General features: G+C 43.6%; 1 protein-coding gene across 1 annotated transcript in view; it reads left to right on the top strand.

The window, feature by feature from the left end:
• Positions 1–13,364, top strand: part of NOTCH2 (notch receptor 2) — a 171,709-nt gene that overhangs the window by 131,293 nt on the left and 27,052 nt on the right. Inside the window, exons 13-19 of the mRNA XM_055131553.1 lie at positions 4,034–4,226; positions 5,937–6,082; positions 7,842–7,955; positions 9,204–9,323; positions 9,752–9,904; positions 11,676–11,904; positions 12,510–12,711. Coding sequence (XP_054987528.1) covers positions 4,034–4,226; positions 5,937–6,082; positions 7,842–7,955; positions 9,204–9,323; positions 9,752–9,904; positions 11,676–11,904; positions 12,510–12,711 — 1,157 coding nt within the window. The remainder of the gene's footprint in view (positions 1–4,033; positions 4,227–5,936; positions 6,083–7,841; positions 7,956–9,203; positions 9,324–9,751; positions 9,905–11,675; positions 11,905–12,509; positions 12,712–13,364) is intronic.

Here is a 13,364-nt window from a genome sequence, read left to right as displayed (position 1 = left end):
GGGCTTACTCTTAGATCCGTGCTCAAGGATCTCTCCTATTGGGCCCAGGGACCATATGGTGTGCCAGGGATCTAACCCAGATCTGCCACATACAAGCACGTGTCCTATTTCTCCAGCCCCAATAAACATATTTATGGTTATTTGTTGACTTCTCATTATTTTCCTATAAATAGTAACATTGAAAAAAACATGAAAAATAGAGGTAACATAAAACAAACAAGGGACTCCATTAAATTAAAAGCTTCTTTAAACAAAACAATAATTTGAAGAGATATCGTATAGAATAAATAGAAATAGTTGGGAATAATATGCCTAATAAGGGAGTAATACAAAAATATATCAAAAACTTATGCAAATCAGTCACAATAAAGCAAGCATGGCAACAAAAATAAAGAACCAAACTGAAGACATTCAGATGGATGTTATACAAAAAGATGTAGCAGATCACTGATCAAGGAAATGAAAATCAAAACCAGTATCATCAAGGGAGTGTAAACCAAAACCACAATGTGATACCATTTCATACTACTATTTCAGAAGACCAAAAATAAAAATTGTTGGTGAAGATATGGAGAAGAGGTAATCATCTAACACTATGGAGAAGATAGGATAATTTCTCAAAAAATTAAAAATTGGGCTACCATATGGTTACCATTCTTTGGCACCTTTTGAACCTATATCCAGAGGAAACAAAATCAGTATCTTGAAGAGATAATTTACACACCCTTGTCCCTTGCAATATTGTCTTAACCATTACGATGTGGAAATAGCTTTGTCCTTCAATAGACGAGCAAATAAAGGCTTTAAGATAATAATGTTTACACACATACATACACGTGCACATGCAAGAAGTAAATTTTTGGCAACATGGATAAAACTTCATGGATTATGCTAAGTGAGGTTAGTGAGCCAAATATTATCACATATATACACATTATATATACACTGTATATATGTGTATATTATCACATATATACAGAATATATCAAGACTGAACTGATGAGTTGAATAGCGCATACCAGAGCCAATAGTTATGTATGTGAAGAAATTGGGGGTCTCCATCTTACAGATGCAGCCTTTTAACTAATAGATAAATTCTGGAGAGCTCACACAATGATGATAGTCAATAATTCTGTGCTCAGAGTTGCTAATAGTGTAGATCTTAAAGCTAACCAAAAAAAAAATGGTAATTCTATGACATGATAAAAGCTTATATTAGCTAACTTTTGGTAATAATCATACCACAATATAAACCCATACGATCCATATCTTAAACTTATGCAATGTTAAAAGCCAGTTACATCTCAATATAAACAAAAACAAATCCAGAAAAGTAGACGAGGTGGTCTTATGTTCCCCATTTAACAAATGCAGCAGCTGAGAAATAGAGCTTAAAAAGCTGCCGGTCTGCTGGTCTCATCTCTTGAGTTCATGACCGGGGCCATGAGTCCTCAGAAGACAGGGTCCCTCAGAAGACAGGGTCCTTTCTGATGTCTTTTTTAGTCACTGTCTCCTAAAGCTGTCGAGGAGGGAAATGCTTGGCCAGTGTTGCTGAATGAATGGGTAGAACTCAGATACCGAACTCAGGACATTCATCTTGACTCACATCTGGGCTACACTGCACCTTCATTCATCAAACCCTCGTTTACTAAGTACCTAAAAGGGAGACGTATTGTTTAACATTTAAACTTCTCATTCAGTAACTCCTGGGCCACCAGGGTGCTCCTGGACAGGACTATAAGGTAGAGACCCGCTCACGGGGCAGCAGAGAGCCCCAGTTGTAGGTGGCACAAGGAGGTCTTTGGCCTTCTTGAGAAAATTGGATTGAAAATTGATTGTAGAGAGTTTTAAAAAGGAGAAACAAAACTCGAGAGGAGTGAGTGGGTTTTGATATGTTTTCCCAAAAGTCCACAGAAAAGAAACATGCTTTTTTTCTACACCAGATGTCAGCCCGAGGCTAACTTTGTAGGTGAAACGTTCTGGCTTCTATCTTGGGGCGTATGGCAAACATATTTAAAAGAAAGAAAATTCGGAAGTTGAGGTTAAGGAAATAGTATTTTTGAATGAGATAATAAAGAACAGAAGGAAAATCAGCAACCACTGGCAGATTACAACCTCTTTTTCATCTCTCTCTCTCTCTCTCTCTCTCTCTCTCTCTCTCTCTCTCTCCCTCTCTCTCTCTCCCTCCCCCTCCCTCCCTCCCTCCCTCTCTCTCTCCCTCCCTCTTTCTCTTCCTCCTTCTTTCTTTCTCTCTCTCTCTCTCTCTCTCTCTCTCTCTCTCTCTCTCTCTCTCTCTCTCTCTGTGGTTTTGGTAATAGAACCCAGAGTCTCTCGTATTCAGAGCTTTCCAACTGAGCTACATCCTTGACCCAGATTATGGATCTTAACCACAAGTACCACCAGTTAGGAGCAGCGGAGGGTGAAAAATTGTTGCTCTCTATTCTTTAAGGGGGTGTGTAACTATTTCATTTGGAATTTCCTGTCCTAAATGCTGGGTTGCTCTTTCTTGAATTCAAATGTGTGCTTTCATCTGAATCAGAATATTCCTTGGAATTTATAAAGTCCTTCATAGTGGTATTTTGATTTTTTCTTTTGCCATCTGTTGCCATAATTATTTTAAAATTTCATATTATTTAGAAAATAGTTATAGATGATATTTAGCAAAACAAAACTTATTTAACCAAGTGTATGTTAGAAGAAATATAAGGTGACAGCAGACTTTTTTTTTTTTTTTTTTTTTTTTTTTTGCTTTTTGGGTCACACCGGGCGATGCACAGGGGTTACTCCTGGCTCTGCACTCAGGAATTACTCCTAATGGTCGGTGCTCAGGAGGACCATATGGGATGCTGGAAATCGAGCCCAGGTTGGCTGCGTGCAAGGCAGACACCCCACCTGCTGTGCTATCACTCCAGCCCTAGCAGACATCTTTCAGTGTACAGGCAATCTTGGGTATATTTTAGAGAAAGCACATTCTTATCAGTATCAAATATTCAAACATTTATATAATTAAATGATAAAATGCAGCCTCTGTTATAGTTTTTGATACACCAACATTTAAAATATTTAAAATATTTTTAAATGTATCCCAGTTTTAAAATGTGGTTTGTTGTACCAGACCCATCATAATCCATAGTGATGGTACCCAGGAATCTCTCACATGTTTTTTTTCAATGCTCGGGGAGCTTAGGAGCCCTCCACCCCATGATACTTGGCCAACTGGACTAGGAGACTCAATTTCTGGGACAGCAATGCAGTGCAGCTTTGTCCCGTTGGTTGGTCCTGTCAGTGCTGGGGATTCCCAGGGCCACACCTGGCAGTTCTTGGGGGTGAAGGGCATGCTGTGCTCGAAAATGCAAGACATGGTTCCTGACCCTTGATTGCTCTCTCTGAGCCCTGAGAATCTTTCTTTAAAAGAAATTTTTGATTTACTCTTTCGTACATTAATTTTGAGAACCATTGGTCTGCTTTGAATTATTTACTCAGTTATCAGATGAAAATAAAATCATACTTAAAATATCCTTTTTCTAAATCTGAAGTGTATTAGCACAGAGCTCGGAGTGAAAGCAAAGTGGCTAAGTTTTACAACCACAGTGTAATCATTACATTACTCATCCATTCAAAAAACTTTCCAGTTCACTGATATTTACTCTCTGTAGAAATGTAAATGTTGCAGTGAACCAAGTGGAGAGGTAACAGGCAGGTTTCTGAGAATACAGCAGAATTAAGAGAGAGCAGCAGGCTTCTGGGCAACATCGGGTGTTTTCTTTTGGAGTCCTATGAAGACTCCCTGTTTCTAAGAAGGAATGAAAAAAAAAAAAGACACATCCAGACAGTAAACACTGTTCCAGAATTTGGTAAATTGTTTCATTACCAAAAGACAAGGCTGTTTTCTGCTTCCTCACACAGCGCCCAGTGTTGTTGGGTGTCTTATCCCTCAGTCCTGCTCTGCCAAAGATGTCAGCACAGAATGTGGTGGCGTGTGTCTGTGCCCTAGGGTTTCAGCTTTGACCAAACCTCCCCCTCCTCTCTACAGGACAGAGATGTAACATTGACATTGACGAGTGTGCCTCCAATCCCTGCCGCAAGGGTGCGACCTGCATCAATGACGTGAATGGTTTCCGCTGCATCTGCCCAGAGGGGCCCCATCACCCCAGCTGCTACTCCCAGGTGAACGAGTGTCTGAGCAATCCCTGCATCCACGGGAACTGCACCGGGGGCCTCAATGGGTGAGTAGCTGCTGTGTTAGTTTCTTGTCGACAAGCCAATTCTGTACTAGCTGTGCCCTGCAACAGTCAACCCAGGGCTTGACCAGCTCACATTTGAGTGAGTCTGTGTCGGTGTTCGAATCTTCGTAAGACTGCATCAGAGTGTTCAAACTATCACTACTTCTGAATCTTCCCTGACTGAGTAGGAGGAAAATAAGTAGCAATGTCTCCCTCCCTCCTGCTTTCATCAGTGAGACCTTCAGCGTTGTATGAGTCTTTGGCAGATTGTGCTTGTAGGGCTGTTCCAGGAGGGCTGTTGGACCATTTTTGTCATCCATACCTGCTTTTAAAAGGCCGAATTCTCTCCCGGTACCAGAGAGGTCTCAGCAAACTTTCTTGTTTCCCTGATTAAAATGTTTGATGTTTTCAAACTCAGAGAAATGTGTATTCTGGAATCCCAGTGTGAGTGGGTCCCATGATGTTTTCAAACTCAGAGAAATGTGTATTCTGGAATCCCAGTGTGAGTGGGTCCCATGAGACGCTCCGATGCTGCCTTCTCGGGCCAGGCTTGGGAGCGGCAGGGCACGGCACCATACAAGGGAATGGGATGTGGGGAGCGTGAAAAATTTGGCAACAGTGAAAGGTGAACACAGTGTTCTGAACAGACAGCGACCGGAGAGTAATGCAAAATTAACCGAGAAATGACCCAAGGTTTAGTGCTCACCCATCTTGAATTTCTTGGGCAAAAAAAAAAAACAACCCAGTCACAAATGGGGAAAATTAAAGAAGCCCTATTGTCGAGGCCAGGAGTCCAGCCACTGTGTTTGCCAGACTTATAGCAGGGTAATGAATTTAGAGACAAGTGGAAAATCAACTTATTTTTAGAATCAATGAACTCTGTATCCCTTTTTTCCACATTTAGAATCCTTCAAAATAACACAACTCACATCTTTTTACCTGAGAATGTACAAACAAGGAATTGATCATTTCCTTATACCATTCTTCATGTTAAACATGCACAAGCTGAAAACAGCAAGCATAGGGGCTGAAGCAACAGTACATCGGCAGGGTCCCTGCTTTGCATGTCGCTCACCCCAGTTTGATTCCCCGCACCCCACGTGGCCCCTTGAGCCTACCAGGAGTGATCACTGAGCACAGAGACAGGAGTAAGCCCTGAGCAATGCAGGTGTGGCGCCACAATCCAAATGTAAAGAATATATATATATATATATATATATATATATATATATATGCGTACATAATACCTTCATATTTGTTCCTTTAATTCTCGGTGTTTTAGGGACTTTCTGGACAGCGTTTTAGGTCAGAACAAACTTTGTCTCCAGAAGTGCTCCAGAGTGCCTTTGAGTCCGTGATTCTCTCTGGGTGTTTGTCCTGCGCACTAGACAAATGATCGCAAGGCTTGCTTTGCTTCTATCAGAAAAGAGGCTGGCATTGTCTGTGTCTCAGTATCTTCCAGAATGGCCTCGTTCATTCCATCAGCCACTGTTTACATACGCATGCTCACTGTGTTGATTTCTTTTTCTACCACTTTTGCAAAGCAGGCAAATACGGTAAATGTTGGGCACGTGCATTTGTCAGGTACATGGAAGAGTAGAAATAGGATCATTCGAACATGAGCTTCCCCCTTTCTTATTTCCTTCCCTTATCTGTTTCAATGAGGACTCGACTGTGCACTGCTCCTCAGCAAATAATCCTGTATTCTTTCAGGTACAAATGCCTCTGTGATGCAGGTTGGGTTGGCGTTAACTGTGACGTGGATAAAAATGAATGCCTGTCGAGTCCATGCCAGAACGGAGGAACTTGTAACAATCTGGTGAATGGGTACAGGTGTACTTGCAAGAAGGGCTTTAAAGGTGAAAGCACATGTACTTATTTCCCTTTACTTTCTGCCCTTCATACTTCCTTTCTGATCTGCTTCTGTCTTTTTCTTGGTTTCACCTCATTCATTCATGTAGCAAGTATCTTTTAAGCACCTAGTGTTTGTGATGCACTTGGGAAATGACACAAGTAGAGGTAGACAAAGGTCCTGCTTTCCATCTAGTACAGATGTAAACTGCTAAAACTACTATTTAAGGTGACTTAGGAGTTAGTACAGCAGGTAAGGTGCTTGTCCTGCATGCAGCTGACCTTGGTCCCTAACTGTTGGTGCACATAGTCTCCTGAGAACGATCAGAAATGATCCTTGAGCACAGAACCAGGAATTAGCCCTGAGCACAGCCAGGTGTGGTCCCAAACAAACAGAACCAACAAAAAACTATTTCAGGTGAGAAGCTGGTCAATTTAGCTTTGGATAGTCATTCTAATTATGAACTTTTGGATGCAGATTTGATTCTTTTTTGAATCAAAAGAAATATTGGTTAGTAGGGTCAGAGATTTACTACAAGGTTAAAGTGCTTGACCTGTGTGACCCCCCACACTCCAGGGTCTTCTGAGCACCTATGGGAATTATCCCTGGGTACAGACAGGCATAATTGGCACCTGGGCTTTACTAGGTATGGCATAAAAACTAGGAAGGGAGGGAAGGGAGGAAGGGAGGAAGGAAGGAAGGAAGGAAGGAAGGAAGGAAGGAAGGAAGGAAGGAAGGAAGGAAGGAAGGAAGGAAGGAAGGAAGGAAGGAAGGAAGGAAGGAAGGAAGGAGGGAAGGAGGGAAGGAGGGAAGGAGGGAAGGAGGGAGTATATTGGTAGTAAAATAAAAATACCATCTTCCTGAAATTAGAAGAAATATAAGATGAAAGAATTAATTGTTCAGAACCCTTCCTACAACTCCTATGCATTGCAATAGCCTTAATTGTTCATGTATTAAACATACCTCCTTACAACTTACTCTGCTCCCCCTTTCGTTTGACCTACAAGTAGTGCTCTGGGGTTCCAGTGACCAGCCTTGGAGATCCTGGCTGTTGGTTCATGCTTAAGCCTCAGAATGCGGCACTGCTCAGGACCTTCAGTGCCGAGGACCACTAGAGCCACGAGGAAGTGCATAGGCCTCCAGGGCCACCCCTGCTGGTGCTTGGTGGGGCTGGCATAGGTCTTGTCGTGCTGAGATCAGCTCAGAGGCATGTGCCTTAATCCCTCTTACTATCTCCGTGGCTCCTTATGCCACATGTAAGCCCTGGCTAGATACTTGTAGAAAGAACCTATATTAGATACAGCAACAGACTTTTAGCCTTAATAAAATTCTTTGTCCAGGGCCAAAGAGACAGCTGGTAGGGCACTCCCCTTGCATGTAGCCGACCCAGGTTCAATCCCCAGATCCACAAATAGCCCTCTAAGCCCCATAAGCCATGATCCCTGAGCGCAGAGCCAGGAGTAAGCCCTGAGTACTGTTGGGTGTATCCCCCAAATAAAAATTCTTGTCCATTTTGAGAAATTACTTTTATTTTAAGGAACATTAGACTTTCAAACTATTAGAATATACTATTCCTCCATTTTGTTTTGGCTGATTAAGTATGTCTTTTGCTGCTGTGTCAGAGAATTTTCTGAATAGACAGGAGTTCCAGAAGCCTGGAAAAGTCATTGCAGTTTCTGAGGTGCGAAACGCTTACTCCTGAGAGGACTACTTAATAACCACTATAGTAAGGAAGTTTGATTTCTTTCCCCCTCTTCTGTTGGCAGGTTTTAACTGCCAGGTGAACATTGATGAATGTGCTTCAAATCCATGCCTGAACCATGGAACCTGCATTGATGACATAAGTGGCTACATGTGTCATTGTGTTCTGCCATATACAGGTAAGCCCTGCAAGGACCAAAGATTCTTGCCTATCATTACAGGCCTCCGAGTCTCAGCTTTTAGCTGTGCAGAATCCTGCAGTGCGCATCAGAGCACAAATGTCTCTTGGAAATAGAGTGTTGTGCTCTTGGGGCAGATGGGCAGTTTAGGTGGTACAGACGCTCAGGAGCCTGTGACACCTGCCAGCAGTAGTGAGGACTCGGTTTACCCACATCCACACCAGCACTCATTGTTTTTGTTCTGTGTGAGGTCCTATCTCATTGTTCATTTGATTTGCAATTCCCTGATAAGTGATCTTTCCGTATCCTTCCTGGACATCTGTATGTCATCTTTGAGGAAGTGTCTTTTCATTTCTTGTCCCCAATTTTTGATGCTTGTTTTGGTGGTTTTTTTCTCTTGTAAATAAAAAATACAAATATTTTATGTCTTGGATATTAACCCTTTGTCATAAGAGTGTTGGGAAATATTTTCTCCCAGTTTCTAGAGTGTCTTTTTATTCAGATAGTTGTTTCTTTTGAGGTGTGTACACACTGTTTTCTACCTCTGATGTGCCTTCTGATTAATTACATTGCTTTCTGGAACAAATGGCAGGGGGCTGAGACTGTATGCTAATTCCTCTTCCCACTCAATTGATGGGGTATCAAATAGCTGAATCTTCCCATGAATATACAAACACCTCCACCCCCACTGATGCAGGTTCTGAGACCTGTGTAACTAGAGGTAATAGCAGTTAATAATAGCGACCCAGCACGTGGGCATTTGCTCTGTTGCCAGGCTCTGTGCTAATGAGGATTTTGTAGTTTTTTTTTTTCCTTTCTTGGGTCAAGCCCAGTGATGCTCAGGGGTTACTCCTGGCTCTGCAACCAGGAATTACTCCTGATGGTGCTTGGGGGACCATATGGGATGTCAGGGATCGAACCCAGCTCAGCTGTGTGTAAGGCTGAGTGTAAGTGTAAGGCTGTGTGTAAGTACCCACTGTACTATCACTCCAGGCCTGTTTATATATATACACACACATATATATGTATATATATATGATCTTAAAAAAAAGACTATATGAATTATGTTCCATCCCATTTCCTATGTTGAAGGCCCAGATTCAAAGGACCTTAGTGAGTGTTTCCGATTTCAAAGCTGCTTAACAATTTTGAACTTGAAAATGAAGAGCAAACCCCTTTGGTATAAAATCTGGAAGCTTTCAATTATTCATGCTAATTTTCTGTCATAAACTTTCACTTGCTTTACAGGCAAGAACTGTCAGATTGTATTGGCTCCTTGTTCCCCAAACCCGTGTGAGAATGATGGTGTTTGTAAAGAGGCCCCCAATTTTGAGAGTTACACCTGTCTGTGTGCGCCAGGCTGGCAAGGTAACGTCATGGGAATGGAGAAGCCTGGAACTTTAAACAAAGCGGTCGGGTCATCAGGTTCATCAGATACACGAAAGACGCGCCCCCCCCCTGCCCCCCTGCCACTCTGCTGAGTTCCACCTGCTTTGCCAAGCACTTCTACCTGGCCCAGGAGTTGTTGCTAAGAACGGCTGGGAGTGCCTTTCCCTTTTCCAAGTCTCTGGGGCCCCCTGGTGACTTGAGTTGGAAACCATGATTGTTGTCCAGGAAAATTTAGGGCCTTGAGAACAGCTTTCCAAAGCCACAGACACCTAAGAAACCTTCACGGCAAGGTAGAGGCCACCCTGCATTTCCCTGGAGCAGTCCCAAGCACCCCAGCTGACATGTGCACTCCCGAGGGACCCGGCCCTCCGAGCAGACTGGGCCCTTCATCACTCCTGTGGTTTCAGGTCCCCAGTGTACCCTGGACATTGATGAGTGTGTCTCCAAGCCCTGCCTGAACCATGGCGTCTGCCACAACACCCAGGGCAGCTACATGTGCGAGTGTCCCCCAGGCTTCAGCGGTATGGACTGTGAGGAGGACGTCGACGACTGCATTGCCAGTGAGTGGACAACAGCTGCGAAGCCTGCAATGGGGAGGGCAGCTGCCTGCTGGTGCCGAGGCCACCCCTTCTGCTGGGTCACTGGGTGTCTTTACACATCTTAATTTTGGACTTAGTCAAAAGTTGGAAGTTGTGTTTGCCTTCAGAAGTGGAAGCAGTCAAACCTTTTTCAAGGATTCCCTAACGGATAACGGATTTTATACGTAGGCAAACTGGGGGACTGTGCTATGGCGCTTAATGGAACACCATTGAGGCACACTTAACACACAATAGAAATACAGTGCAGATACCCTTACTGGACAGTGTATTATTTTGGCATAATGACCAAAACCATCACTCAAGATAATGATGAACATATATATCCCCCTAATTCTTTGCACTCAGCAACCATATCTCTGTCACTTTTGCATTTTATTTTTTTTATAGTTTTAAATGAACCACATAATGCACACATGTTTAGAAAGGAAACAGTGCTTCTTTTATTTGGGTATCGTTCAAAACTTCTTATTTTGTGAAATCGCCAAGACATTCTGCAAGGTCACTGCAGCGTTTTCGTCTCATTCGTATTGGGCAGCACTTCAGTGCAACTGTCTCCTCAGTAGCACTGGTATGAGCACTCACCTCAGCTTCAGCCATGTTTCCTTTGCTCTTTGCTTCTTTTTTTCTTCTTTTTGGGTCACACCCGGTGATGCACAGCGATTACTCCTGGCTCTGCACTCAGGAATCACTCCTGGCGGTGCTCAGGGGATCATATGGGATGCTGGGAATTGAACCTGGGTCGGCCGCGTGCAAGGCAAATGCCCTCCCTGTTGTGCTATCGCTCCAGCTCCTGCTCTTTGCTAAAGCTTTAAGCTTATTAATAATGCTGTGCACCTATTCAGATGCTCATTTATATGGCTTGGGGGCCACAGCTGGATGTGCTCAGGGCTTACTCCTGGCTCTGTGCTTAGGGATCGCTCCTGGCCATGCTTAAGGCACCATACACAGTGCTGGGAGTTGAACCCTGGTTAGTTTCATGCAAGGCAAGTACCCTAACCACTGCACTCTCCCTCTGGTCCCAACTATTGTATATCTCACTTATTGTAGTATCTAGCTAAAGCTTTTGCCCATTTGATTTTCCGTGTTTTTTGGGGGGTCACACACCCAGCAGTGTTCAGGGCCTGCTCCCTGCAGTGCATAGGGGTCCAAAGGCCTGGGGCCAACCCTCATGTACACACTCTGTCCACTGAGCTGTCTCCTTGGTCCCCACCTAGGCTGTAAGAACACAGCCAGTGGCTCTTAGGGGTTACTCCTGGTTCTGTGCCCAAGGGTCATTCCTGGCATTACTGAGGGTACCGTATGTGGTGCTGGGGTTAGGAAAGGGGCTGACTGCATACAAGGCAAGCACCTTGGTTCCTGTACTGTCTCTCGCCCCCCAAAAATGCTTCTTAAAAACTTTAATGGTCCTTAGTGTGTTGTGGGCCCATATTTGACTTACAAATTACTATGTAATGAAAGTTTTATGATTTTATTAATTTTATGAAACGATTCATGATTTAAGTAAAATAATTTCCAGTTATCCAACAGGTTAAGAATGTCAGAGAAATGTTCTTGCACTTGTTTTCAGAAAGAGATGAGTGAAGTCAAGATAGGTTTAGAGAAAAGCATCAGAGCAGGAAAGTTAAAATTTTGTTGCTCATCATGTGACTCAGCTCAGGCCACTCACTGTGAGGAGTCTAAGATTCAGTTGCTGCTCCTGTCAGAACTCTAATTCTTGGCCTTGTTGACTTAGATCCTTGCCAGAATGGAGGGTCCTGTGTCGACGGAGTAAATACTTTCTCCTGCCTATGTCTTCTGGGCTTCACTGGGGAGAAGTGTCAGGCAGACATGAATGAGTGTTTGAGTGAACCATGTAAGAATGGGGGGACCTGCTCTGACTACGTCAACAGTTACACCTGCAAGTGTCAGGCGGGATTTGATGGCATCCACTGCGAGAACAACATTGATGAATGCACAGAGAGGTGAGTAGCCCCCACACGCGCACCTGTGGGTCCTGGGGAAGAAGCTAGGGAGCTCAGTGTAAGAGTCTCAGGAGTGTCCTCGAGCCCTAGTTCACATCGCCTCATTCCTGGTTCCTGAGATGTGTAGATAGAAGCCGGGGCCAGAGGATGAAGAGCTTAGAGAAACAGATTATCGTTCTCATTTCTTTCTTTGGAAACAGAAAGGGTTATAAACAGTTCCATCTCCTTGGTCTCCTTTCATTTCAGTTGACTAAAATTTTTAACAAAATGACTAAAAACATTTATTTTTTGCCAATGTGTCACCCTTAAGTAATTTCAGTGAAGACTTTTATTTTTTAAAAATTATCAAGTGAATTTCTCTCTCATAAATCTAGAATTTAGTTACTTAGCACTTTTCTTGTAATTGATTGAGGGATAAAATGAACTAGGATGTAAGAAAGTCCCAGAAGGGACAAAGAAGGTAGCTCCAAGGACCAGTCTCCATGCCCAGTGATGCGTGAGGTCATGTTTAGAAGTGTTTGCCTGAGCGACGCCTTGGGCCCTAGGGTGCCCTGTGGACGGCCCATGGTCATACAATCTGGCTTTTCCTGTCTGCTTCCTCTCAGCTCCTGCTTCAACGGCGGCACGTGTGTGGACGGGATTAACTCCTTCTCTTGCCTGTGCCCCACGGGCTTCACTGGCCCCTTCTGTCTCCACGAGGTCAACGAGTGTGACTCCCAGCCATGCCTGAATGAAGGGACTTGTGTGGACGGTGTGGGCTCTTACCGCTGCGCCTGCCCCTGGGGCTATACCGGCAAGAACTGTCAGGTAACTGGGTCCTTCCCACCCAGCACCTGCCGCCCAGCCCAGCTGCTTGTCCGCCTGCTCCTGGGCAGAGTCATGCCCCACCACCACCACCTGAAAGGGAGTTTCTGTAGAAATCTTAATTCACTATAGCACTGTAGCACTGTCATCTTGTCATTCATCGATTTACCCGAGCAGGTGCCAGTAATGTCTGCATTCATTCCGGCCCTGAGAGTTTAACAGCTTCTCCTTACTCGTCTTTCCCAGTGATGGGAGACTCTTTCAGGGTCAGGGGAATGAGACCTGTTATTGTTACTGTATTTGGCATATCGAATACGCCACGGGGTGCTTGCCAGGTTCTTCCATGCATGTGGCATACTCTAGGTAGCTTGCTGGGCTCTCCAAGAGGCATATATTTATTTCCCTCAATTTTATGGAAAATGGGTAGAGAGTGTCTTATGATGTGTCGCATGGCTGCTTTGAGGCCACGTGGTCCTGGAATAATATAGAAATATTAATTACTTATAGATTTTAAAACAAGCAAGATAATAGATCAACAAAAAAGATTATAAGTAAATGAAAACTGCAGAATAGTACATGTGGGAACTAAGTTCATAGATGCCATCATACTGTTAAGTGTGAAAAAGGAAGTGAAGAAAAATCAAATTGAAATCATT

This window comes from Sorex araneus, chromosome 3, assembly GCF_027595985.1.
Source record: "Sorex araneus isolate mSorAra2 chromosome 3, mSorAra2.pri, whole genome shotgun sequence".
Lineage (NCBI taxonomy): Eukaryota > Metazoa > Chordata > Mammalia > Eulipotyphla > Soricidae > Sorex > Sorex araneus.
This window is presented reverse-complemented; position numbering and strand designations above follow the sequence as displayed.